This window comes from Ursus maritimus, unplaced genomic scaffold (assembly GCF_017311325.1).
Source record: "Ursus maritimus isolate PB19 unplaced genomic scaffold, ASM1731132v1 scaffold_11, whole genome shotgun sequence".
In the NCBI taxonomy this organism is placed as follows: domain Eukaryota; kingdom Metazoa; phylum Chordata; class Mammalia; order Carnivora; family Ursidae; genus Ursus; species Ursus maritimus.
In genome coordinates, this window is record NW_024423453.1 from 5,151,194 (window position 1) to 5,175,378 (window position 24,185).

Genomic DNA, 24,185 nt, shown 5'->3' on the forward strand with positions numbered 1-24,185 from the left:
CTCACCCCCACTCCTCCCTGCCCCCTGGGCGGGAATGGAGACGCTAAGTACGCAGAATTAACGGTGGGTGTGGAAGTCAACAGCCCCCAGGTGTGATCGCTATCTCTCGTCCATTCCAGAAGGGGCTTTCACGGGAAAAAGAGGGGTCGGCCAAGCATTCGCGCTGCCCCTCGAAATCTACGATGGGGGAGGGCGGTTCACTAGCGCCCCTCCCCTTTTTCCTTTTTTTTCGGTCGGAGGAAAGAAAACAGCCCGGCGCCGGGGCGCGCACGGAGAGCCGCGGGAAGCGGGACACACCCTCCCCTTAGCCCGCCCCCCGCCCGGCGGCGCGGCGCGGGGAGGCGGGGGCAGGCGGGAGGCTCGGGCCGGGCTGCGCGCACCGAGAGCGCCGGCGGCCAGCCTGCGGGCGCTGACGATGGCCGGCTGAGAAGTGCGGGAGCCCGCGCCTGGGCACGATGATGCTCCTGAGGGGCGCCTGGACGCGACGCCCGCTGTTGCTGCCGACCCCCGGACCCCGGGGCCGAGCGCCTCCGCGGCCGCGAACGCCGCTGCCTCAGGTGAGACTGAGCCGGGCTCCGGGGGGCGGGGGGCGGCTGGGGTGGTATGGGGGAAGGCTGGAAAAGTTTGCGGAGGGCAGCTTGGGCGGGAGCGAAAGCCGAGCGGCCGGCAAGTTCACTGCGTTTTGCTGGCCCCCGGCTCCGCCAGCGGGAGGACCCCGGCAAGTGGGCGCCCGGGCCGCAGACGTGGGTCCCCAGGTCTCCAGGCGCAGTCACGCCCAGGGGTCGAGGGAGGGCGAGGCCGCGGCGGCGAGGGCGAGCATCACCTCCGCCAAGTTGGGGTGCGGGGACCATGAGGCGGCGCCCCGGGGAGCTGCAAAATCTCTCCGGGAGGCAGTTTCTCCGCGGCCAAAACGCGCTCAAGAGGAAGTTTTCAGAGTCACTTTGCCGTCGGCTCGGTCGTGGGTGGCGAGGGGGGCTAAGAAAACGACCGAGCAGAGTGACTGCCCCGAGTGTGCTCACTAGCCCCTCCCTTCTAAAGGGGGAAGAAAAACTCGCGTTTCGTTCTGAGACATGGGTGAATCATGAGTGTGTGTCGGTGAGTAACAGCTGGCCTGACACAGTGGTCTTGTGGCCTGTGTAGAACCGTTGCTTGGAGGAGAGGGAAGAGAGTGGATGTGTCCTAGAAAGACAGAGAGAGGGGGAAAATGCTGCGTGCCACTCGGATTGGGATGGAGCCTGACAGGAGCCCTCACTGAGCTTGAGGAGGAAAGACAGCCCATTAGAAAGAGCCTTCCAGGTGCGTGTAGTTGGGCAGCGCGCGTTGTTTCTGAGTTTTAATTCTCAGCCCCCCTCCCCCCATTAGTTTCAGATCGTTAAAGAGAAAAATACGTTTAGCTGTGCAGTTTGCAAGAAAAACAGAGAAGCCATGCCATTATCTTGTCACTTTCACTTCCTGTTTTTTTTTTCCCCCTCCAGCTATTTCAGGGCTTCACAGTTTTGAATGCTGGAGGAAATATTTAAATACATATTTAAAATTCCTTCCCTGAGTGTTTGAGAGAGAATGAGGAAGGGCATTTTGTTACTAACAGCTAGGAAAAGGGGCCAGCTCCTTAAAATGATAGATTTAGCAGTGAATTGGAGAGAGGGGTTTCCACTTTGTGAAATTGTACTTTATTAGAAAGTGTTGCACTTCATGGTTAAAAATATACCCAACAATGGAACAGCCCAGTAGGGGGAACCCCCTTCACTATACCACCATTTAAACGTAAATGATTAATTCAGTTTTCTATTAAGTCCATCTAACATTTGGAGTAGAATTGTTACAGAGCCCAAGACTCGCTGCCCTTTCTCAAATGATCATCTCTAAGCCCCTCTCTACATTTCCCACCTGTTGCTAGTCTCACCTGGTGCCACTGCATGCCCCAGCAGGAATATGGATGCCCTTTTAAAAAAAGAAAATGACACAGTGGGGGCTTATTAGGCTTAATCATAGGGGAACAGTGGTTAGCACTTTGCCTCTAGGTAATCAACTTAAGCCTTACGTTGGCTTGTTTCTAATTTGCAAATATTTAAGTCTTGACTGTCCATTCTATTAAGTCAATTTACTGAACTTGAGAAGTGGAAATGCTTCCATCATATTAGTTGCTTCACAAAAGACCCCTGAAAGAAGAAAGACAAGCCTGTGAGTTTGCTTCTTTCTATGCCTCTTTGAAATCATACCTTAAAGAAACTGACCGATATCCTGGCCACTTAGGAGTTTTAGCTGGGACTACTAAGCCATTTCTGCAAATCAGATTCACTAGCCGTAGGGACATTTTTCATTCTACAGTCAGTTTTGTGGACTCCCCATTTGATATGAAAAGTCCTGTGGCTAAAGACAAGTATTTTATATATTTTTGGCACATTCAGACTCCTAGGATCCATGAAAGCAGGAAAAACACACACAACAAAAGTGATATTTGCAACCCCACAGCTTGTAAAATCTTAGCTTGCAAGGACTTGTCATTAATAGTCTCTCAAGCATTCCCAATTACATGTGACCTTTTCTGAAAGTATGAGTGTGGTTTACAGGAGGATTTGATAATTTTGGAAAATATACAATTCTCATCCTTCATATAGTAAGTAATTGTCAGTGTTTTGTCAACACTGGATATGTTTGTCAACGTGGATATGTTTCGTATACCAGAATTGTTTTTTAAAGAACACATTTAATCTGAAGCAGAAGCGAGCAAGAGTGTGTTGTGTTACCTTTAGCCAAGGCATGCCCGGGTGTTTGTGGTCAGGATCCGTGTCAGCATCGCGGCTTGTCAGCAGCTCGCTGGCCGAGGCTGCGTGGTTGTCAGGGCAATCTGTGGCTCCTGCTGGCCTTTCTGTTCTACAGGACACAGCTTTGAGTGATGATGGCACCTGGGGAATTCTCTCTAAACAGAAAGCCCTTCCCTAATTGTGACTTTCTTAATTTGGGTTTTCTGCTTGCTTTGAGAAACTCCCTGGTAAGATTTCAGGCCCCCAGCACAGCATTTGAGTCTCTATATAAGCTGTGTTTATAAAAGTTAAAAAAAATCAAGCATACCTTGCAGAGAAGTTTGGATATGCTTTTTTTTTTTTTTTTTTAAACATCTGGAAACAAAGCAATGCTTTTCATTCCACCACCAAAGGTTACTTTAGAAATTGTTTTTACCTTTTGAATTTAGGTCAGTCCCATTTGACACTTCACTCCCAAACTACCTCTTGGGTATGTAATTAGTGCACTGTATTTTGTACTCCTGGTTTCAGAGCTCTCTCCTGATTGTACTTAGACTATAGAAGACATTGGGGCAGAGTAATTCTAGAACAGTTTGTTAAATATAAAACATTACCATCTTCCTAACACTTAGGTTTTCGTGCTCAGTTTTTTGTTTTTAGATTTTACTATTTATTGCAGTTAAACTATTAGTGCTGTTTTATGGCAAACTCTAAGCTAGAAAATAATTTTGTATCTTGGCAGATAAATATTTGTGGAATGAGGTCCCTGTGAAACTAAGGTAGAAAACCTGAGGCAAATATTGGTTGATCTGACAGCTATATATAAACTAACTGTGTTTGGGTCATAGAATAGAATGAGCAGCTAATTTAGTTGGTGTTAGGTGGTTAGGACATCTGAGTGCCCACCTGGCCTTGCCATCCCAGAGCTCCCTGAACTTTGCCTAGTCATTCGGTCTATTTGGGCCTGTTGTACTCCCTTTTCAAAACAAGGAGACTTATCTCATTGGTCCCCAAAGCGCTTTCCATCTTGAAATTGCCATTTTGTAATTTTACCAGGAGACGTAAGTATAGTACTGAATAAAACATTGTCAGTGTCAGAATGGTTGTCTTAATTAGGTCGAACAATCCTCTTGTATGATCTTGGGCAGTCAGTAAAGTAGAGTGACAGTTCTACCTTGTGATTGTAATAACTGTTTTCCCTTTGAGAAGGAATTGAAATTTATTGCATTGGGTAAGCATGTCAGAATTGTCTTGCTCTGATACTTCATTCTGTTGTTAGCAGTGTTTTCATCTGTGAAATGTTGCTTATTCAAGAGTATCTAGCATTAGAACCCTAAAACCATTATAAAATAGACATCTTGAGCTAACCTGTAGGCTATAAACCAATAGATAATAAACAGTGTTAGCCATATTCTAGAAGTAGCTTCTTTTTTAAAAATCCCATTTAATTGACCACAGTATGAATTTTCCTGTTTTTTTGTTTTTTTTTTAAACAAATACAAACTCTCTCTTCTCTGAGCTGTACGTTCAGACTGCCTGGGATCCCTCACGCAAATGTTTTTACTGAATTTTCCACATTAGCATACCTTTAAAAAACAGCCCTATGAAACACGGTAGTCAATTAAAAGGTGCCCAGAAGAAATTGCTGTCTAGTCTTAGTATTTAAGTCGTTGGTTTCTCCTGCCTGGTTGCTGGGTTTACGGTACTGGCAGTGAAATGAATGTGTCGCCAGTGCTGTTCTCCCTGTGCACTGGCGGCCAGAAAGCCTAGGGCCAGATTTTCAACCCACCTTCTAACAAATGTGAGACGATAAGCATTTTACGTGTTTACCATACTCATGATTTCATCGTCTCTACCCTCATTTTTTCCTCCGTTCACATCCTCACCCATTTTTCTGAAATTGTCTTTTAATGGGAAAATGTGGTGCATTAATAACTTTTTTAAAAAAATTGAGAGCGTGTGCTCAAGAGCAAGAGCGCAGAAGCAGGGGTGGGGGAAAGGGTTTGGGGGAGGACAGAGGGAGGAGCAGACTCCCCACTGAGCAAGGAGCCCACTTGGGGCTTGATCCCAAGACCCTAGGATCATGATCTGAGCCAAAGGCAGACGCTTAACCAACTGAGCCACCCAGGCGCCCCATAAATAAGGTTTTAAGAAATTAAAAAAATCAGCTCTTGGTGTTTGAACAAATATGTTCTAAGTAGTTAATTGCGGAAGTGTGGCCAACCGGCACCTGTCCCCACGCAGTCTCCTAGGTGGTATTACTTGATTGTACATGATTTTTATCTTAGATGCAACTTCATTAGAAAGGGACTAGAGAGCATTGCAGTCCAGGCTTTTGTTTGGCAGGTCTTTTGGGGATAATTAGATTTCTTTTTATTTTATTTTTTAAGATTAAAAAAAATTTGTGAGAGGGAGGGAGTGAGTGAGCGCACAAGCAGGAGGAGGGAGAAGCAGGCTCCCTGCTGAGCAAGGAGCCTGATACCCGGTCTCCATCCCAGGACCCTGGGGTCATGACCTGAGCCTGAGGCAGATGCTTAACCAACTGAGCCACGCAGATTTCCTGGGGATAATTCGATTTCTATTCAGGATTCACAATACTGGTGAGAAATGATGTATGAAATCTGCACTATAAACAAAGTTTATTGAAGAGAATTTGTCTCAGATTTCAGGGCAAGAAGTAGGGAGCCGTGAAAAGAGCAACAAGAGAGGGAGCCGGAGTTGAAATGTCTATAGCCTGTGAGCAGAAACAAGAAATGACCCGAACCATTAAACCTCCTAGCAAGAAATGGAGAGTGCACAGAGCCTTACTGTGGCAAACTTTAGGGAGCAGAGAGTCTTCCTGATTGGCAAGGGTCATCTCCCAAGCAGGTGTTGTACCTGAGGGTCTTTGGATACTTACTAGATGGAGTAGATGGTTTGGCTTAGAAAACTGCGGACACAAGTGGTAATCCCATTATTTTAATTCCTCTGGGAACGCGTAATTATTTTGTTGTAGGAGTGCTTTTATAATGAACACATTGCTCAAATCGCCTTTCTGGGACTTGATGAATTAGCTTATTTTTAACCTCTTAGGCAAAACAGTACATAAACGTCCTGAATCTAGTTGGAGGAAGGAAGAAGTTATTCTTTTTGACAAACCCTTGTTTTTTTTCCTGACTCTGCGTGTGTGCGTATTGGTGTGTGGCTGTCTCTTGTTAAATATTTTGTTTGTTTTTGGTATGAGTGTCCCCAGTAGGCTGAATAGGTTATTTGAAGAGAGGATTTTAAAAGGTGTTTGATGAATAACTGCTCTTTGCACCAGTAATGCAGCTGGAATATAAGTGTACATTTTTATTAGAGAGGCTGACAGGATTGTGACCATAAACCTGAAAAAACATTGTTTTAGAAAATGTCTGCAAACAGATCAACATAGTATTGGCTCTCTAAGCCCTTGCTAGAGGATATTTGTGATGACACTCTACAGTCTGATGACTCATTTCTGCAAGTCTGCTTTGAGAATGTTTCAGATAATACATAATAAAGCAGTTTCCACTTTTCAGGAGAAAGTATGGTTTCTTTTGACCTTATAAATTATCGTTTTATGGGTTGGTTATTCATGAAGCCAAGGTAAGAAAGCTTTAAAACAGAAGGTAGAGTTGATCCAGAAATCCTGTGGCCTCATCCCTTCTGTCCCACTTTCTACTCCGTGCCTTCCGTGTCCGGCTCCACCTTTCCTTCTCACTCCTGAATTCTGCACTTCCTCCAAGGCTGAGTTCCGGTACCCACCCACCCACTGCCTGGATCTCCATTTTGCTGAGGTCCACCTGTCTGTGCCCACAGAATTAACCACGTCCTTTTTTTCCCTCCCGAGGCACTTAGAGCATCCCACCATGTGTTCTAGTTGTGCTCATATGGTTCTCCGACCTGGATTCTCTCAGTACTTTGTGGTCAGAATTGTTTCTCCTCACCTCCAATGGCCTCTGCCCTGCCACAGTAGGTGCATAATACATGGTTGTCTGGTAGAGGGTGAGTGGATGGCTGATCAAGAACTAAATATTACAGAGTTCCTAATGGTGTGCTCTCTTCAGGTCTTCTCGATTTCCTCTTCTTCACTTAAGGGGGGAGAACACCTGAAGCATTCTTCCCTACTTTTTGTGATATGAGCCTTGAGTAATTGAAGATTTTTAAAAAGTTAATCAAAATAATCTTTATTGTATTTTCTATCAGAAGAAAGCAGTAATCTTAAATCATATTTTAAGTGGTTTTATTTCAGATATGCTTTCAAATCAGGAGTTTTAAAGGATATAATTAACATAATTTAATGAAGCATAAATTAAGTACAGCCTGGTGTGTAAGGTTGTGAGTTTTCTTGGCTGTTTTTATTCTTTTATTGAGGTATATGACCTTCAACATTATATTTATTTCAGGCATACAACATAAATGATTTGATATTTGTATATATATTGTAAAACAATCGCCATGATAAGTCTAGTTAACATCTGTCACCATACATAGTTAGAGAAGTATTTTTCTTGAGATGAGAACTTTTAAGATTTACTCTTAGCAACTTTCAAATATGCAATACAGTGTTACTATAGTTGCCATGCTGTGGGTTCCATCCCCGTGACATGTATTTTTATAGCTGAAAGTCTGTCTTTTGACCATCTTTACCCATTTCACCTGTCCCCCATCTCTGGCAACCACCAGTCTGTTCTCTGTATCTATCAGCTTGTTTTTTTTTTTTTTTTTTTCTTTTTTAGATTCCACATAGAAGTGAGATCACTTGGTATTTGTCTTTTTCTGTCTAACCTGGTAACATAATGCCCTCAAGGTCCATCTATTTACTGCAGATGGCAAGATTTCATTCTTTTTTATGGCTGGATAATACTCCACTGTGTGTGTGCACCACATTTTCTTCATCTATCGATGTACGCTTAGGCTGTTTCTATATCTTGGGTATTGTAAATAAGGTTGCAGGGGGCATGAGGGTGCAGAGATCTTTTCAGGTTAGCAGTTGTGTGTTTTGTTTTTTTTTTTTCATTTAAATACCCAGAAGTGGAATTGCTGAATCATACGGCAGTCCTATTTTTAATTTTTTGAGGAACCTCCATACTATTTTCCACAGTGGCTGCACCAATGTACATTCCGGCCAACAGTGCACGAGAGTTCCCTTTTTCTTCACCTTCTCGTCAACACTTGTTTTTCCTTTTTAATAATGGTCTTGGCTGTTCTTAAGGTGTAGTGTTGATTTAGGAGGATTGTTTACATGTGAGGAAGATAGCACTTGTCTCCATAGACAAGGGCTTTCCTAAATGGGATTCTCAAAGTATTAGATCATACTAGTTCTGGACTTGTAAAGTGAGGTATTGGGATTGCCAAAATTATTAGTGTTAGTACTAAAAGCTCAATCATTAAAACTTAAATAAGTTATTTATAATCAATGATAAAAATGTTTATTTGTATGATATAGCTCCCGGGCAAAATACAAGATTAACCTTTTGGGAAATAAACCCCAAGGAAAAGAATATAATTTTTGATGTTAAGAAACCTGCAGGTCCTTTCCTTTAGCCATCTTTTTATTACTATTCAGAAGCATACCCTACTTTGTAGTGTGGAGTTGCCATGAGTAAGATTACCGTCTATGGTCTTGCAGAGCTTAGGGGCTGATTAAGGGAGGTGGCATATATTTTATATCTCTGGGTGCATATATGTTTGTGTTTCTTATTCTGCCAGTACAGGTCTTGTGGTGCTGAATGAATAAGGGATAAGAAGATAGTTGCCATTGTCTTTATGAGCAATGATGTTGGTCTATACCACATGTTGATTAACTTTTTCTTTTTTAAAATTTTTATTTTTTAAAAAATATTTGAGAGAGTGAGAGCAAGAGCACACAAGCAGGGGGAGCATCAGAGGGAGAGGGAGAAGCAGGCTCGATCCCAGGACCCTGAGATCATGACGTGTGTCGAAGGCAGACAGTTAACCAACTGAGCCACCCAGGAGCCCCTTGATCAACTTTTTATGTTGACGTCTGGATAGTGAACCTTTTAGGGTTTGCATCCTACAGTCTGTGTCACAACTAACTCAGCTCTGGTGTTGTAATGTGAAGCAGTTGTAGACAATATATAAATGAATAGGTGTGACTGTTTCCAATAAACTTTGTTTTTAAAAATGGCAATAGGTCAGATTTGGCCCATAGGTCATAGTTTCCAATCCCTGGCCTGTAGACTGTATACCAGGATTTTGGCACTGGTAATAGAGATGCTCTTCTAGAAGATGCATCTGGATCTGAGAATCCAGTGTGTGTCTAGTGGGATGATGTGAGTGAGTACATTACTAAGGACCAATCATGAAGTCATGGTTACTGTACATGGAGCTGGAATAACCGGAAGTAGAACAATGGGAGGAGCAAAAGGAAGAATGTGAAGACATATAGGGATTTCAGGAGATTTCAGTAGATCAGGGTTGTACCTAATCATGAGGCCACAGTGCCTGGCGGGATCAACAGAAGGAAGAGAATGGAAAGACTGGGACCAAGATGATGAGTTGCTGTCTGAAGGCAGGGGAACAATCAGTCCTGTGGTGAGTTCTAATTTTGTGGGAGAAGTAACATGATGGGTGAAGAGGTGAAGACTTGGGTAGGGAATGTTCAGGAAGCGGTGCATTGGCACATGCATTCATTCCAATGGGTTTATTTCTCTTTGGAATTTTCATTAAACCATGGGTACTGGTTGCCTTTAATCTGAATCCACCGTTAGAATTTACAGTCCGTGTGTATATACTGTTTTTCCTTTTCCTTTCTCAAATCATTTTTCTTTTTTTTTGTTCAACCCTACCTTTATTTTTTATTTATTTTTCTTTTTTCTTTTTAAAAAATGTTTTATTATGTTATTCACCATACAGTACATCATTAGTTTTTGATGTAGTGTTCCATGATTCATTGTTTGCGTATAATACCCAGTGCTCCATGCAATACATGCCCTCCTTAATACCATCACCCTCCTAGCCCAATGCCCCACCCCCTCCCCTCTGAAACCCTCAGTTTGTTTCCCAGAGTCCATAGTCTCTCGTGGTTCATTCCCCCTTCTCTTTACCCTCCCTTCATTCTTCCCTCCCTTCTCCTACCAATCTCTCTGCTATTTCTTATGTTCCATAAATGAGTGAAACCATGTGATAATTGTTTTTCTCTGCTTGACTTATTTCACTCTCAGATCATTTTCTAAATGAATTTTCTATTATCTCTATTGGTAGAATAAGCTATAAGGTTCAGCTTTTGCTGACGCAAAAGACCCAGCAATAATTAAACCCAGTTTTTAAGCCATAGTTTTTTCTTTCTAGGAAATGGTTCCGAGGTGATTTTTTTAGGTCAGCACTAGCTCTGCTCCACACAGTCATTCAGGGACCTTAAGCCGACCCTTTTTTCTGTCATTGTCAACATGTGGCTTCCGAAGTCAAAGGACTGTAGGGTTTTGTTTTGTTTTTGTATTTGCAAGGTGTAAATGGGTGAGGCTGGTGATGTCACATAACACCCATGCTCACATTCCGTTGAATATTTCATTGACTCTGTCAGATGGCCACATTTAGCTACAAGGGGGCTGAGAGATGTAGTCCTGGCAGGGAGCCAAGTTCCAGCTAAAATTTGATTAGTGTGGAAGAAGAGAGGTGGATTTCCATGGACGTTTAGCTGTTTCGGCTGCAGGCCTGTTGGCCAGAAACAGAGTTTTGCATTTTGTGGGCACTGAATTTCCAAGGCTCTGTTGAACTTTGTTTATATGTGTTCCTCAGCAATAGATATTTACAGGGAAGCTTTACTTCTTTCTGGAAAACTTAAAAAGGAAATGATGGAAATGTAGCATTTTTAATTTGGGCTAGAACAGGAACATTTGACACCTTGTTAGGTTCATTATAAGCTGCCCTCCGGGCTGTAGCTTAATAGGAAAGGGTGTAGTCTCACTTGCACACTCGAAGCTAAGGAAGAGAAATAAGTTCTGTTGGTTCAATTAGAAGCTGAAGCCAGAATTCAACTTTATGCAATGACACTTGATAAGGAGGGGGGAAAAAGTAGAGAAGAGATGCTGACAGTATGGTTTTAGGGAAGGACTTCTTTTAGAGGAATTGTGATGATTAATAGATAAAAATTATAAAAGTACCATGACTATCTAGTATATGAATTTAATTGCATTTTTTAGGCTAGCCTGTTAGAGATATGGTCTAAAAAAGGGATTTTTTTTTTTTAAAGGGCAATCTTAATTGGATACTTAGGATTGTTGAAAGATGCTGTGTTTTAGAATGAACTATAGCTTAGTATATAACATAATATTGAGAATAATCTGTAATTCAGGTTATATTCAGAAGGTGTTTTATTAATATGACCTTGTATCATGCCTCCTCACCACATTATTTACTTACTCGCCTTTCTTTGGCTTATATGCTGGTTTTTTAATTTTAATTTGCCAGGCTTGGATATCACTGTTGATCATTTTTGTTTGTTTGTGTTTTAAGATTTATTTCAGTAATCTCTACACCCCACACGGGGCTCACACTGCTCACAGCCGGCCCTGAGATCGAGTCCCGTGCCCCTCCTGCTGAGCCAGCCAGGTGCTCCCACTGTCGATCAGTCTTGAATGCGTTACTCTGATTAACTTTGAGATACAAGAAATGTCTTCCTTTCCCATTATTTTTCATGTACTTCAGTGTAATTAGTGTTTTATATCATGAAATGGATAGATTACCATAGATACTCATGCATGCCTTGAACTTGGGCACTATATTTAATTTTCCATGAAACGTTAATAAGGCTTTAATGAAACAGTTGTCCAAAGGGCCTATTTTTTAATATGTATAGAGAGATATTTTTAATATGTAATATATAGTATACAATATATATTATGTAGATACACATATAATTGGAAATGGATAATACTATTACCACTGATCAGAACATATTATAATAATAATGGTGCCTGTGTCTTAGCCCGGCATTGTTACATCATGAATGATCATCCTAGGTCCTGTGGAATTCTCTTTTTCTGGAGGCTTCTTATTCTCATTCCATACAGATTAATCTGGTAAGCATGCATCAACCCTAGATTTCTGAAAGCAAGTCTCTCTCAATGGGGAAAAATGTGTGGGATGAGTGTGACTCTTAACTGAGGGGAAGTGGAACATGGCGATCGCCTCAAGCCCTAGTCCCTTACATCGTATCAGGACTGACGGTCCTGCTGCATCTGCCTCAGGGCATTATGGTTTGTCTCTGAGGCGGTACGTTAGAAGGGACACTGACAAGCTGGTGGGGAGGGAGGTACATCCAGACGAGGATTAAGGTGTTGGGGATTTCTGTAAAAGATGATGAAAAGGACCGGATATTCTCAATCAGGTGAAAGGAAGGCAAAGAAGCAGCAAATATTTGTTTTCAAATATCTAAGAAGGCTTCTTATGAAAGAAAGTTGTTATCCTGTGTTGCTTCAGAGCAAGGAAATCACACCTGAGATTGGGCAGACTAGGTGGGCAGAGCTCAGCTCGGTTTAAGAAAGTATTTATATATATTCTGGCTGTTCACCAACGGATAGGCTGCTTCTTAAAGCACAGGACTCTTATGTTACTGGAAGAACTTGGGCAGACGCCAGAGAAGGACTGCTGGAGCCTGCTCAGTGAACACGGCCGACCAGAACTCTTTTCCTCCTCCAGTGTCTCTCTAGTGCCCCCTACTGACAAAACTTTAGTGCCAACCAGCAAAGTAAAACCGTTTAAAGGGCCCAGATCCATTTTCACGGAGAAGTCAAAAAGGATGAATTTGGAACTTACTGGAAGTTAAGTTAATAACCATCACAGGTGGGATGAGGCAGCACCTGTGCAGTGCTTGAAAGTGACAGCTGCTCTCGTGGGCATGGCCAACCTGGTAAAGCCAAGGTGGGATGGGAGACAAGAGGCCAGCCCATGGCTGGGTCACTGGTTGAAGGGCTGGTAATTTTGGATATGCTATAGTGCTTATAGTCTAGATCAGAAATCAAGGAAGCAGCACTTGACTGTTCAGGAACACAGACTCCAACCCGCAGAGGAACAGGTAATACAGCTACACACACACACATACACACACACACGTGCACCAGGAAGTTAGACTGAGCAAGTAGGAAGATAAGGTGTGGATGATTGAGCAGCCAAGAAGTCGGCTTGAGAAGAGTTCATTGGGACCTCGGGCAGGTCAGGGTCAAAATGGGAGGTCAGCTGAGGTGACCTGTAAGGTTCCTTTCACTGCTAATGTTCTGTGAGGTCCCTTAGGTCTGCAGTCTTTGCTATCCATCCCAAAGTCAGAAACTGCCTAAGTCTGGACATTGACAAACTGGCTAAAAATTAGTAGCTCTTGTTGTCCCCTCCTTACTGTCTGCCTTCTCTATCAAGAAAAACTTTGGGGGGGGGGGCGCCTGGGTGGCACAGCGGTTAAGCGTCTGCCTTCGGCTCAGGGCGTGATCCCGGCGTTATGGGATCGAGCCCCACATTGGGCTCCTCTGCTAGGAGCCTGCTTCTTCCTCTCCCACTCCCCCTGCTTGTGTTCCCTCTGTTGCTGGCTGTCTCTCTCTCTGTCAAATAAATAAAATCTTTAAAACAAAACAAAACAAAAAAAACCTTTGGATTGTTAGAGTGTAATGACTATTTAGCTGTGGTGGTTTGTGTTTTGGCCCTTTATAGAATATTATTCTTTCTGGAAAGGTTTGGGTTTAGGATGTTTGCTGTGAGTTCTTGCCTGGAAGTCACCCCCCTAGGTGTGCTACTCATAACTGTTGTCAGTCTGAGTTTAAGCACGGATCTTCTGCTAACAGGTTATAGTTCTTCTTTGCATATGAAATTCACTTTATAATGAATCCAGGCAGTTTCATTTAATTAGTTTATTTCATTTAGTAGGACTGTGCCACAATTAATTAGTGAAGTCTGAATTTATGCCAGTGACTAAGCATTGTAATCAACAGTTGTTGTTATGCCTGCAATTGTATGAAACATTCAAGTCTGACCTCTCGGAGAGAAATTCTATTACTTGAATGTACCTTTGGAACTGAATTAGGATGAAATATCTTAATACTGTATTTATAATTTTGCTTATTTAAAACTATTAGGTAGACGTCGTAAAAGGTTTTTCATAGGCACAGCAGTGAGCGTTGAAACGATTTGAGCATAGCAATGTTACTGGTTTTGAAACTTTGGAACACATCTTTGTGGTCTCTGCTGGTCATCTTTTTCAGCTGTCTTCCTCGCTCTTCAATACATGGTTGCAGCACAGTTGGCCATCTTAGGACATGACTTGCATTCAGCTGGTCACCTGACCCCGGAATGTGGAATGGGGTTTAGGATTGCCGTCCCTGGTGGCTGCTCTTTTGAACAGTGGAGTAGTTCACTTGGAGCTGGTTGGTAATGATCATTTTCTACCTTGTGGACTAGGAAGCAGTAGAAATCATTTCGTAGTGATCAAGCAGAATGACTCTGACATGTAGAGAGGAGTGAAATAGGGGTCAAGAGGACTCACCAACCTCTATATGACACTCCAGTCCCTAGTCCATTCCCAAGGTTTAATTAAATCCTTCCATTGAGGCTCCATGAGAGATATCCCTTTGCCCTTAGAGAAAATTCCATCCTCGCTTAAGCCAAGTCAAGTAGATGTTTGTTCCTTTTATCCAAATAGCAGATACAGCCATGAAGATCATTCAGACTTATTTTAAAAAACTCACTAAGAGGGGCGCCTGGTGGCTCAGATGGTTTAGTGTCTGCCTTTGGCTCAGGTCATGATCTCCAGGTCCTGGGATCGAGCCCCATGTCCAGCTCCCTGCTCAGCGGGGAGTCTGCTTCTCCCTGGCCCTCTGACTCTCCCCCTGCTTATTCTCACTCTCTCAAATGAATAAATAAAATCTTTAAAAAGTAAATAACCCACTAAGATCTCAGTAGAGAAATGGGTAGAGGTCATAAGTGATTCTCAGAAAAGGAATTTAAAAATGCCTAATAAACATATGAAAACTAGTAAATATCACTGATAAATGTAAAAACAGGGCAATGGGTACATTTTCTCTTTTTTTTTTTTTTTTTTGACCTATCAAATTGGCAGAGAACAATACTCAAAGTGTAAAGCACGTCATGATGTGAGAACTCTTCTGGACTGCTAGTCAGAGTATAAGGTGATTGTCTAATTCAGAATCCCAACAGGAAACAGATGGCTCAGTCAGATAAGGGTAATCAGAAGAGAGTTTATACAGAAAGGACTCTACACGGGGGTGTGGGGCAGGGGAACTGCCAGAGGTGGTACAGTAAGCCTGGGCTAGTAGTGGGGGGTCGGGGACGGTGGACCCAAGACCACCTCAAGGGGAGTAGGGACCCCCCTTCCCCTGGGCTGCAGGACCCAGCCAGATAGTCACTCATAAATTATTTCCTTATTGTTCCTTTAAATGTTAACATTCATTGAAACTGTAATTGCGAAATTCTGTCGTCCTGGCCCAGGTGAAGACTTCAGGTGCTTTAGTAAATCATTTTTAATGAAGAGGCCTATGTTTTTTCAGAGTCTAGCTTTTCGGTAGTGTTTTCTGTATGCCAGCTGCTATTGGAGTCCCCACTCCTTTTGTTTGGTTGATGAGGGGGGTGATGATAGCCTTATGCGTAGCCTGTGCTAGACGCTGCCGTCCGCTCTTTCCTCACCGTCTCGTTTAGTCCCCCTCACCGGAGTCCTGGGGGATGGGTGCCCACGTTGCCCCCTTGTTTACTGATCACTTGGGGCAGCGGCTGAGACTCAAACCCGGCCTGTGGCCTCTCAGGACTGCACCCCCCAGCAGCCACTCTGCTTTTATTGTTGAGCTAAGTTCTCTCTCACTTTTGAAAAAAAAAAAAAAAATTGGAGTGTCTTTTCAGGGTTTGAATATGCTGATTCAGTTGAAGAAGAGCTTCCAGCACGGCTAAAATGTGATTGTTTTGTAGTCTGAAATGGATACCTGAATTTTATAAGAGCTGTGAGATTAAATTTTGAAGGGTGCCACAAAAGTTGCCCCAGTTGCCCCAGTTTCCTATGGAAACTTGTTTATGGTGAAAAAGTATAAAGTTTTCTGAAACTTTTTTTTTTTTAAAGGTTTCCAAGTAAAACTGCAGAATGAAACTTTTTTTTCCTCCAAAATTAGCAGTTGGCTTTCAAAAGAGGAAATTAACATCGATTAATTAAAAGAGACTTTAATTGTTCAAAGTCAGTGGTCAGGTGTGAGTTCAGATAATCCAAGAATGTTGGTCAAGGAACTTCAAAAGACATTTTGGGTCTGCATCCTATTTTGTAGAAAGATTATAGCAAAATCAGTTAAACTTGCATATAGCTGTCTCCTGTCACTTAAAATCTATCCACACCCCTCCCCCCAAGAGTAGTCCCACTTTTTTTTTTTTTTTTTAATAAAGATTTTATTTGACGGAGTGAGCACAGGTGCATGCACAAGCAAGGGGGGACAGGCAGAGGGAGAGGGAGAAGCAGACTCTCCACTGAGCAGGGAGCCCGATGCGGGCCTGATGCCAGGACTCTGGGATCACGCCCTGAGCTGAAGGCAGATGCTTAACCTATTGAGACACCCAGGCACCCCAAAAATAGTCCAGTGTCTTAAATTTTAAAGTTATTCCCTTGAGTGATCTTAAAATAATACTTAGTAATATAGTTCTTGAACTCTGAAGGTGGTCGATGTATAAAAATTTGATAAAGTCACTAAGAATAACTTATTACCTAAAAGTTTAAAAAGTACTTTCTGTACACATGAGCTCGTGTAATCTCTCTACAGCCTTGTCATGTGGGTAATACTCTTTTATAAATGCGAACCCTAAGGCCCAGAAAAGTTAAGTAAATTACTCACATAATGAGTTGGTGGGGGAGCGAGGACTTAAATCCAGGTGCTCTGATGATGAACCCCATACTTTAAGATTTTATTTATTTGAGAGTAAGTACGTGCGAGAGAGCACGAGTTGGGGGGAAGGGGCAGAGGGAGAAGGAGAAGCAGACTCCCCGCTGAGCAGGGAGCCCGATGTGGGGCTGAATCCCAGGACTCTGGGATCATGACCTGAGCTGAAGGCAGACACTTAACTAACTGAGCCACCCAGGCACCTCGAACCCCATACTTCTAACTAACTCCTGAAGTACGCTAGTTTTCTTCTTTCTTTTGGGCGAACCCAAGATTAATCCTAAAGAGGGAGCTCTCTTTCTGGATAGTAAAAATGAACAGGACAAGTAGCAAGAAAAAGCAGCCTATTGTTTGAAGCTCCCCTCATTTTCATATCCCAGTTTCCTTCATTTGCATATGCAGATCCAGTCCCTCAGTGTCCTGCTTCCCGTATTCCTTGACAAACTGTTCCCTTTCCTCAGGTCTTCAGTTTCATTGGTAGGGTGCCACTTGACTCTTGCTTCCGTTGTTTTTATCAAAGTTGATGATAGCATTTGTACTTGTTCCGTTAGACTGCATGTTCTCTGAAGTCTGGGACCTTGTGTGATACTTCTGTACTCTGAAACGCATAGGTCTGGTGGCGTTGGTTTCTGTGTTTTTCTCTCTAGCATATTTTAGTTGTAGGGACTCTAGTGAAACCTCCCATTTAAAGCAAAGCAGGACCACCATGTAGAGTTGTGCAGGCGTTGTACTTGCATAACGGTGCTGCGTCCAAGAGGCGGCATTTGCGTTGCAGATGTTGTAGGTCGGTAAATTTTGACGCTTGTCTGACAAATGGCCATTAATATCTAGGAAGGGAGGCTGACTTTTAAATTCACTTGAGGTCAGCTACGTCAGTGCAAAAATCCTGACCACTGCCACATAGAGGAGATTTGTATTACAGTCCGCTTTGAGTTTGTTCAGAGATTGAGTCAAAAATGAAGTGTGGCTGAAAGTGGCAGTTAGAGGACAGAAGAAATAAGCAAATTCCTGTAAAAGAACATAACAAGATTTGAAAATTACTTTCACAACAAGCTCGAAACAAGAGTTTATGGGAAATGAGAGTATTCTCTTAAAAGAAAGTTACAGATTTTAATAGGAAACAGTGATTAAATGACTAATATATAAAGCTGTGTTCTAAGTGTTGCATAATTACTGAGATCATAATCTTAACTTTTTCTAAGAAGCGAGTGCATATAAAAATAGTTATCAACCTATGCTGGAGGCTTTGTAAATGAATTAAATTCAGAAGTATTTAGTTCTTTTCTCAAGCTTTACGAATGGTAATTTTGCTGCCTTTATTGTACTGAAAAAGTTAAGCCAGTAGAAATGAAAACTTGTTTGTTATTTCGATTGGTAGATTCGACATAATTAGAAGCGAACTCCTATGTGGTTCATGCCATAATGTGGTCTAAAATACAGACTCTTTAAAGAGTTACATCAATACCTCAGGGACAGATCTAAAAAGAATTCGTCATTAAAGGCGTTAGGTGTTTAAAAACTACTGAGTTTAGGGGAGCCTCGGTGGCTCAACTGGTCAGGTGTCTGCTGCCTTCAGCTCAGGTCATGATCCCAGGGTCCCTGCTCAGCAGGGAGCTTGCTTCTGCCTCTCCCTGTGCCCCTCCCCGCTCATGCTAGCTCTTTCTCTCTCTCAGATGAATAAATGAAATCTTAAAGTAAATAAAATAAAATAAAAACTACCGAGTTTAGCAGTAACCTTCACCTTTCCAGTTGTAGAAGCCAAATCACAACTTTGTGATGGTCTCTCTACCGTAACGTCCTAATGGAAAGATAAGGTAGGATTGTGGCTGAACGGGCAAGAATACATCTTTGAAATGTATCCTCCGTTTCTCATCATTGAAAATCTCCACGCTAAAGGGCAGCACATCAAAGTGAGGGTGAAGTGTTGGAGCCAGTAGTAGACGTGTTTCTCATTTGGCTGTGGTGATGCTGGTCGCCAGGTAGCTCGTTCTGTTGCCTTGGGCTGCAGCCAAGGAACTGGGTGTGACGGCAGGGGGGGTTTGGTGATTGAGTCACTGAATTCAGTTGTGTTTTTCCCTGTCAGCTAAACTGACATTTATGTTTTCTTTTGAGTTTTTGAGGTTTGCACTCCAATGCTGCAGTTGCAAGCTTTTAGCAGGGTTTGAATATTTGAAGTGGCCAAGTGAAAGAAAATCTTGTTTTATCTCCCACCACCCGCTTTTGAGATTTTGTCTGTGTTTTTCTTTATCTCTTACGAAGGATTACATTTCTTAGTTCAATACTAACAAAAATTCCTCTGCTGACAAACTGATGCCTTTCTGCTAGTAGTAAGTGCTAAGTGAGTCAGCCTGACCCCCCCGCCCCCCGCCCCGTCATGCCTCAGAGGAGTTACAAGGGCCATGTTTTGTGCCTCACTATTGATAGCTTTCCATAGCCCATACCATCAATTCTAAGCTTTTATTTATTTTTTAAAAATTTATTTTATTAAATTTTTTAAGTAATCTCTGTGCCCACCATGGGGCTTGAACTTAGAGCTCTGAGATCAAGAGTCATAAAATCTGGGACGCCTGGGTGGCTCAGTTGGTTAAGCATCTGCCTTTGGCTGAGGTCATGGTCCCGGGGTCCTGGGATCGAATCCCACATCCCGTTCCTTGCTCAGCACTAAGGAAAGGGTAGATTATTTGGTCAATGGTTTTGGGGTAATTGATTATTCGTTTGGAAAGATAAAGAAATGTAAATTTGTACTTCATATGTTCACAAAATTTCATATGATTTGGATAGGTCAATATGAAAACCTTTGGAAGTACTAGAAGAAAATACAGGAGAATATAATCTTGCCTATGAGGTATAAATAAAAATATTGGTAAATTTCATGTTAAACTAATATACCAAAGTAATCAGTTTTTAAAAAGATTTGTGCAGTTATTAGTATATTAGTAAAACTCTTAATCATTATTTTTAGTAGTTGCATAATATTACATAATGCAGCTGTACAATTGTATAGTTGACGTTCTTAGTTACATTTCTTAAAACCTTGAGCGAATTTATGTTTTCTACAAGTTGGTCCTCTGAACTGGGTTCAGGTAATCCAGGAAAAACATTAAATTAGAAGACCCTCTTCACCCATATACTCTTCTTTCTTAGTTTCACATTTGTTATTCTGATTGGCTTAAGATACACCCTTTTACATTTGTTCTTTTTAAAAAGTGACTTTTTAAAGTTACATTTTAACATTGCTCTATTAATTCATTTGCTTTTAGAATTCTCTTGTTCTTAATGTGTTTGCTCCCCTATTTTATTGGTGACTGCTGTGCTAAACCGTCAGGAATCTCGCAAAGTATCAACAACTTAGAATGAAAAGACTTTCACAATTAGGTAGTGGAATCTTCTTTTCAAGGGCTGTGTTTGGGTGAAACCCAGAATGTAAACCAGATCCAATGCATACCTGAGGGAAATGGTGTTGGCGTTCCAGGCTCCTGTCTGTCTAGTCTGCCTCTGGCCATCCCCACCAGGTCTGTGGAACATGCTTTGACAGCCACTGATAGTAGCAGTGTTCAGGTGAAAAGGACAAAGGGCGTATGGTTTAGAATAATGGCCCTAGTGAGGTTCGCAGGATTTAAGTGCCAGTCTCCTTTAAAGGGAATGCGTTGTGCTTTTTGAAGTTATTTTTGTGTAGCCATGTTGGCATTCATTCGTTCATTCATTTATTTAAGTGGGGGGGAGAGAACGCGTGTGTGAACACAAGCAGAGGGAGCAGCAGGCGAAGGGAGAAGCAGACTCCCTGTTGAGCAGGAAGCCCGACACGGGGCTCAACTCCAGGACCCCGAGATCATGACCCGAGTTGAAGGCAGACGCCTAACCAACTGAGCCACCCAGCGTCCCCCATGTTGGCATTCTTCTAACCACCCGGCAAGTGACAGTTGCTGATGCCCTCATCAGTTTCTTTGGAAGGTGGAGCCTAAAGTACAAAACATTTTTAGCCACTACTTTTGCCTCAAGGTGAGGGCCATGCCTGGCCCAACAAGTACCTTTCTGTGACTGAGTCTTTGTTAGAAGGCGGGGCAGGGCTGGTGTGTCTCCTTCATCCCGTTCCTTGTCTCCGTGCAAGCGCCTCCCTCTCCTCTGGAACTAACTTCCACGGGGGTCTGAGCAGAGAAACACTTGGATCGCCCTACTCCAGGACGTGCTGGGCGCTTCAGGAAGGCTCTCCCTGTCTGCAGGCCCAGATCCGGGGCAGGCTGCCTCTGCCCTCACTGCACTTGTTTTCGTTTACAGATGTAGAGAAAGCCCCTGAGTTTTTGGGTATTGGGGGCAGGGCTCTCTTCTACAAAACCGTCATTTCAGTCACCATCTCCTGTTATGGGATATGGAAACGGAGACCTACATACAGACTCTTGTATTAAATTGAAGTCTCAAAGCTGCTGTCGCTCAGGCGAGTGAATTTCTGAGTGAGCTCTAATGGCTGCTTCCTGAAACTGGCTCCTGATGGTGTTTGTCTTTTTCTTTTAGTTCTGCTGATCATTAAGGTTTATGAGGGGAGGGATTATGTCTCTTTTGTACCCGCAGGGCCTGACTTAGTGCCTGGCACTGGACTGACTTTTGTCCATCTGCCTGGCCATGCAGGAATCCCGTTTCTTCGTCGTAATGGCCCTTCTTCAGAAGTGCCTCATCATAGCTTAGATGAGAATGTTGGGAAGGCCTTGGGTTTCTTCCCTCTCATTGATGCAGATGCAAAAAAAATTACCATCAACCAATTTATTTGGTGTTAGACTCCTTACACTGTTTCTTTTTTTTCTTTAATTAGAAGTACCCTTCAGTTAAGACAAATTCAGATCCATTTCCTGTTTCGTTTTTGTTATTTTGTGAGAAGGGCATAGTCTTTAAAGATTTTCTAGTGGAAGGCTGTTAGAATTAGGCTAAGAAAAATATCACTAGTCTTTTTTCTCTGAGTTCTAAGAGTAAGTAACCCTTGGATCCTCGGTTTCTTTATAAAAAGACTTTAGAGATATATAAAAATGAGAATACCTTTGAAAGTGTTTGATTACAGCAGGGTGCCTACAATTATTGCCCCAATTGACTCCCTGTTGCTTTTGTTTCCATATAGTGGTTTAAGTCCGTTCTACTCCAGTTTTAAAATATTGTTTGATTAGAACAGTGAAAACTATATCTAATGCGATTTCCATGTTTTATGGACTTTAAAAATTGAGCTGCTTTTTCATTAGAAAGGTCTTATAAAAAGAGTAGAGAAAAAACCCAGTTTTTAAATTTAGGTTTTTTAGTAGATTCATATGTGCATACGTTGGGTCAGATAGTTCCACAAGTTGCTGTGAAAAGCTCTCATCACTACCTAAAAGCAAGCACTCAAGACTCTTTCAGCTGATAGGTTTTGTTGCCCTACGTTGCTCTAGAAGATAGGCCTTATTGCTGTTACTTGATACTTGTTTTAGGCATTTTCTGTTGAGCTCTAGGAGAATGAGGATTTAGCTCTTGCTGCTGCCCTATACCTTCTTGTCTCTTCATTCTCTCCCTAAAGCTGTAGTCTTAGCTCAGTGTTCAGGGTTACCTTGTTGTGACCACGTGACTGCTCGTCACAGGGGAGCCATGTAGAAAACCGTGATTACTTCTCCTTTTTTTTTTTTTTTTAAAGATTTTATTTATTTATTCGACAGAGATAGAGACAGCGAGAGAGGGAACACAAGCAGGGGGAGTGGGAGAGGAAGAAGCAGGCTCCTAGCGGAGGAGCCTGATGTGGGGCTCGATCCCATAACGCCGGGATCACGCCCTGAGCCGAAGGCAGACGCTTAACAGCTGTGCCACCCAGGCGCCCCTACTTCTCCTTTTCTGTACAACGTCAGTCTTGCCCTTAGTGTAAAATTATTGGTCCATGTACAAGTGTGCACGCACACGCATTTGTACTTGGTTTTCTTTGTGCCACTCAGTAATTCAATCTGGGACTTCCTTCAGTATTGTAAACCTCATTGCACCGAAACTCCTTTGACATTCTTTCAACAGTTTCTTTTTGAGAAACTCTTTCCTGGAGCCTCTGCCCTTCTGGTCTGTTTGCTCAGCTGCCACCTTTGATCTCCAACTACCACGCCCCCCCCCCCTTCTCTTGTGTTGGATCCTCCTTCAGGTATAGAGCACCTCTTCTAGTAGGTTTGGGGGAGGGGTACATAGACGAATGATACAGGTTGTAAAGACAACGTGGGGTAGTTTGATAGGGTTGGCCGAGTATTGAACTCTAGAAGGGGGGAGCGTTTTCCTTGGAATTTGGAGGCATTGCTCCATTTTATCTTAGCTTCCAATGTTAAGTCCAGTGCCATTCTGATTCTCAAGCCTCAGTATGAACCAATTTTTTTTCATTTTGGAAGCTTACATAGGGCCTTTTCTTTGTGCTATGAGGAAACTTGGTGTTCAGAGATTTCATAAAGATGGGCCTGTGGCTGATGTCTTCCGTCATTGTCCTGGCTACTTTGTAGGCCCTCTTGATCTGAAAACTTGTGTCCTTTAGCTCTGGGAATTGTTTTGTTTAATTGATGGTTTCCTCCATACTTTCCTCCATTCCTCTCTGTAATTGAACTTTTTAGAACTTCTGTTCCCTTAGAGATTGGAGCGCTCCTCTACTTTTCTAATCTTTTCTCAGTTTCCATTTCTTGGTCTTTCGCTTCTACTTTCTAGGAGATTTTCTTGCTCTTTTAAGTGTTCTTTTGAGGTGTTCCTTTTCTGTTGTTGAATTCTGTATTTTCTAAGAACTCTTATTTCCTAAATTTCCTCCCTTAAAAAAAATGACATCCTGTTCTTTCTGGATGTAATATATCTTATCTCTGAGGATATTAATGTGAGGTTTTATTATCTTCTTCCTGCCTAGGCCCTGTTTGCTCCACATTGCTTGTGTTGTTGCTCCCTCTTTCGTATTAGGTGTGTGGTATTAAAATAGCTGATGGGAAACTGTGCAATTAGATGGCATTTATCTAACATGGTCAACACTCTTTTTGGTACAAGCACACAATCCCTTGATCTGCAGTTCCAAAATCTTGAGTTCAAAGTGCCGATATCAGTAGGAACTGAAAGGTTCTGATCTTAATAAATGGGTTATGATCTCTTATGATCATTATTTATTATCGTGCTCAAATTTGGCCAGTGGGAGTGGAGTCTGACCTTTGCATTATTTTGATGCCTTCCCTGTCATTCTCTGAGCACTGCTTTTGTGGTGCAGCAAGATGTTCCAAGGCTCATTTTGTATTCTTTTCTGCCCTAACATAAGAATTAGCTTTTTCTCCAAAGAGCCCAAGTTTCTTTTAGTGGATGATGGTATTTAAAAACCAAGAACTGGTGGCTAGGAATATATACATAGACATAAAATATTATTCGTGTGTATTTTATAGCACACTGTATTTTATGTAACACACATGTATGTACTATGAGTTCATATGACTCCTGCCATTCCAACCCAGCACCAAGGTTTACGTCTCTAACAGTGAGGGACGTGTCTGCATTATTTCATTTGTTCAAGCCTAGAATACACAGAAAATAGTAGTTGTAGAATCTCTTTTCTGTGCCACTGCAA

The 24,185-nt window shown here is 42.4% G+C and overlaps 1 protein-coding gene across 12 annotated transcripts in view; it reads left to right on the forward strand.

Annotated features, from left to right (window-relative positions):
• Nucleotides 1-324: 324 nt before the first annotated feature.
• MCUB (mitochondrial calcium uniporter dominant negative subunit beta) overlaps nucleotides 325-24,185 on the forward strand; it is a 105,288-nt gene continuing 81,427 nt past the window's right edge. For 6 of the 12 annotated variants that reach the window (XR_005833859.1, XM_040626226.1, XM_040626227.1 and 3 more), the window contains exon 1: nucleotides 325-557. Coding sequence is in view for 11 of the 12 variants with exons in the window: in XM_040626226.1 (XP_040482160.1) it covers nucleotides 456-557 (102 nt within the window). In the remaining variant the exon portion in view is untranslated. The remainder of the gene's footprint in view (nucleotides 558-24,185) is intronic. The other 6 variants (XM_040626233.1, XM_040626232.1, XM_040626235.1 and 3 more) reach the window with 2 other exon arrangements.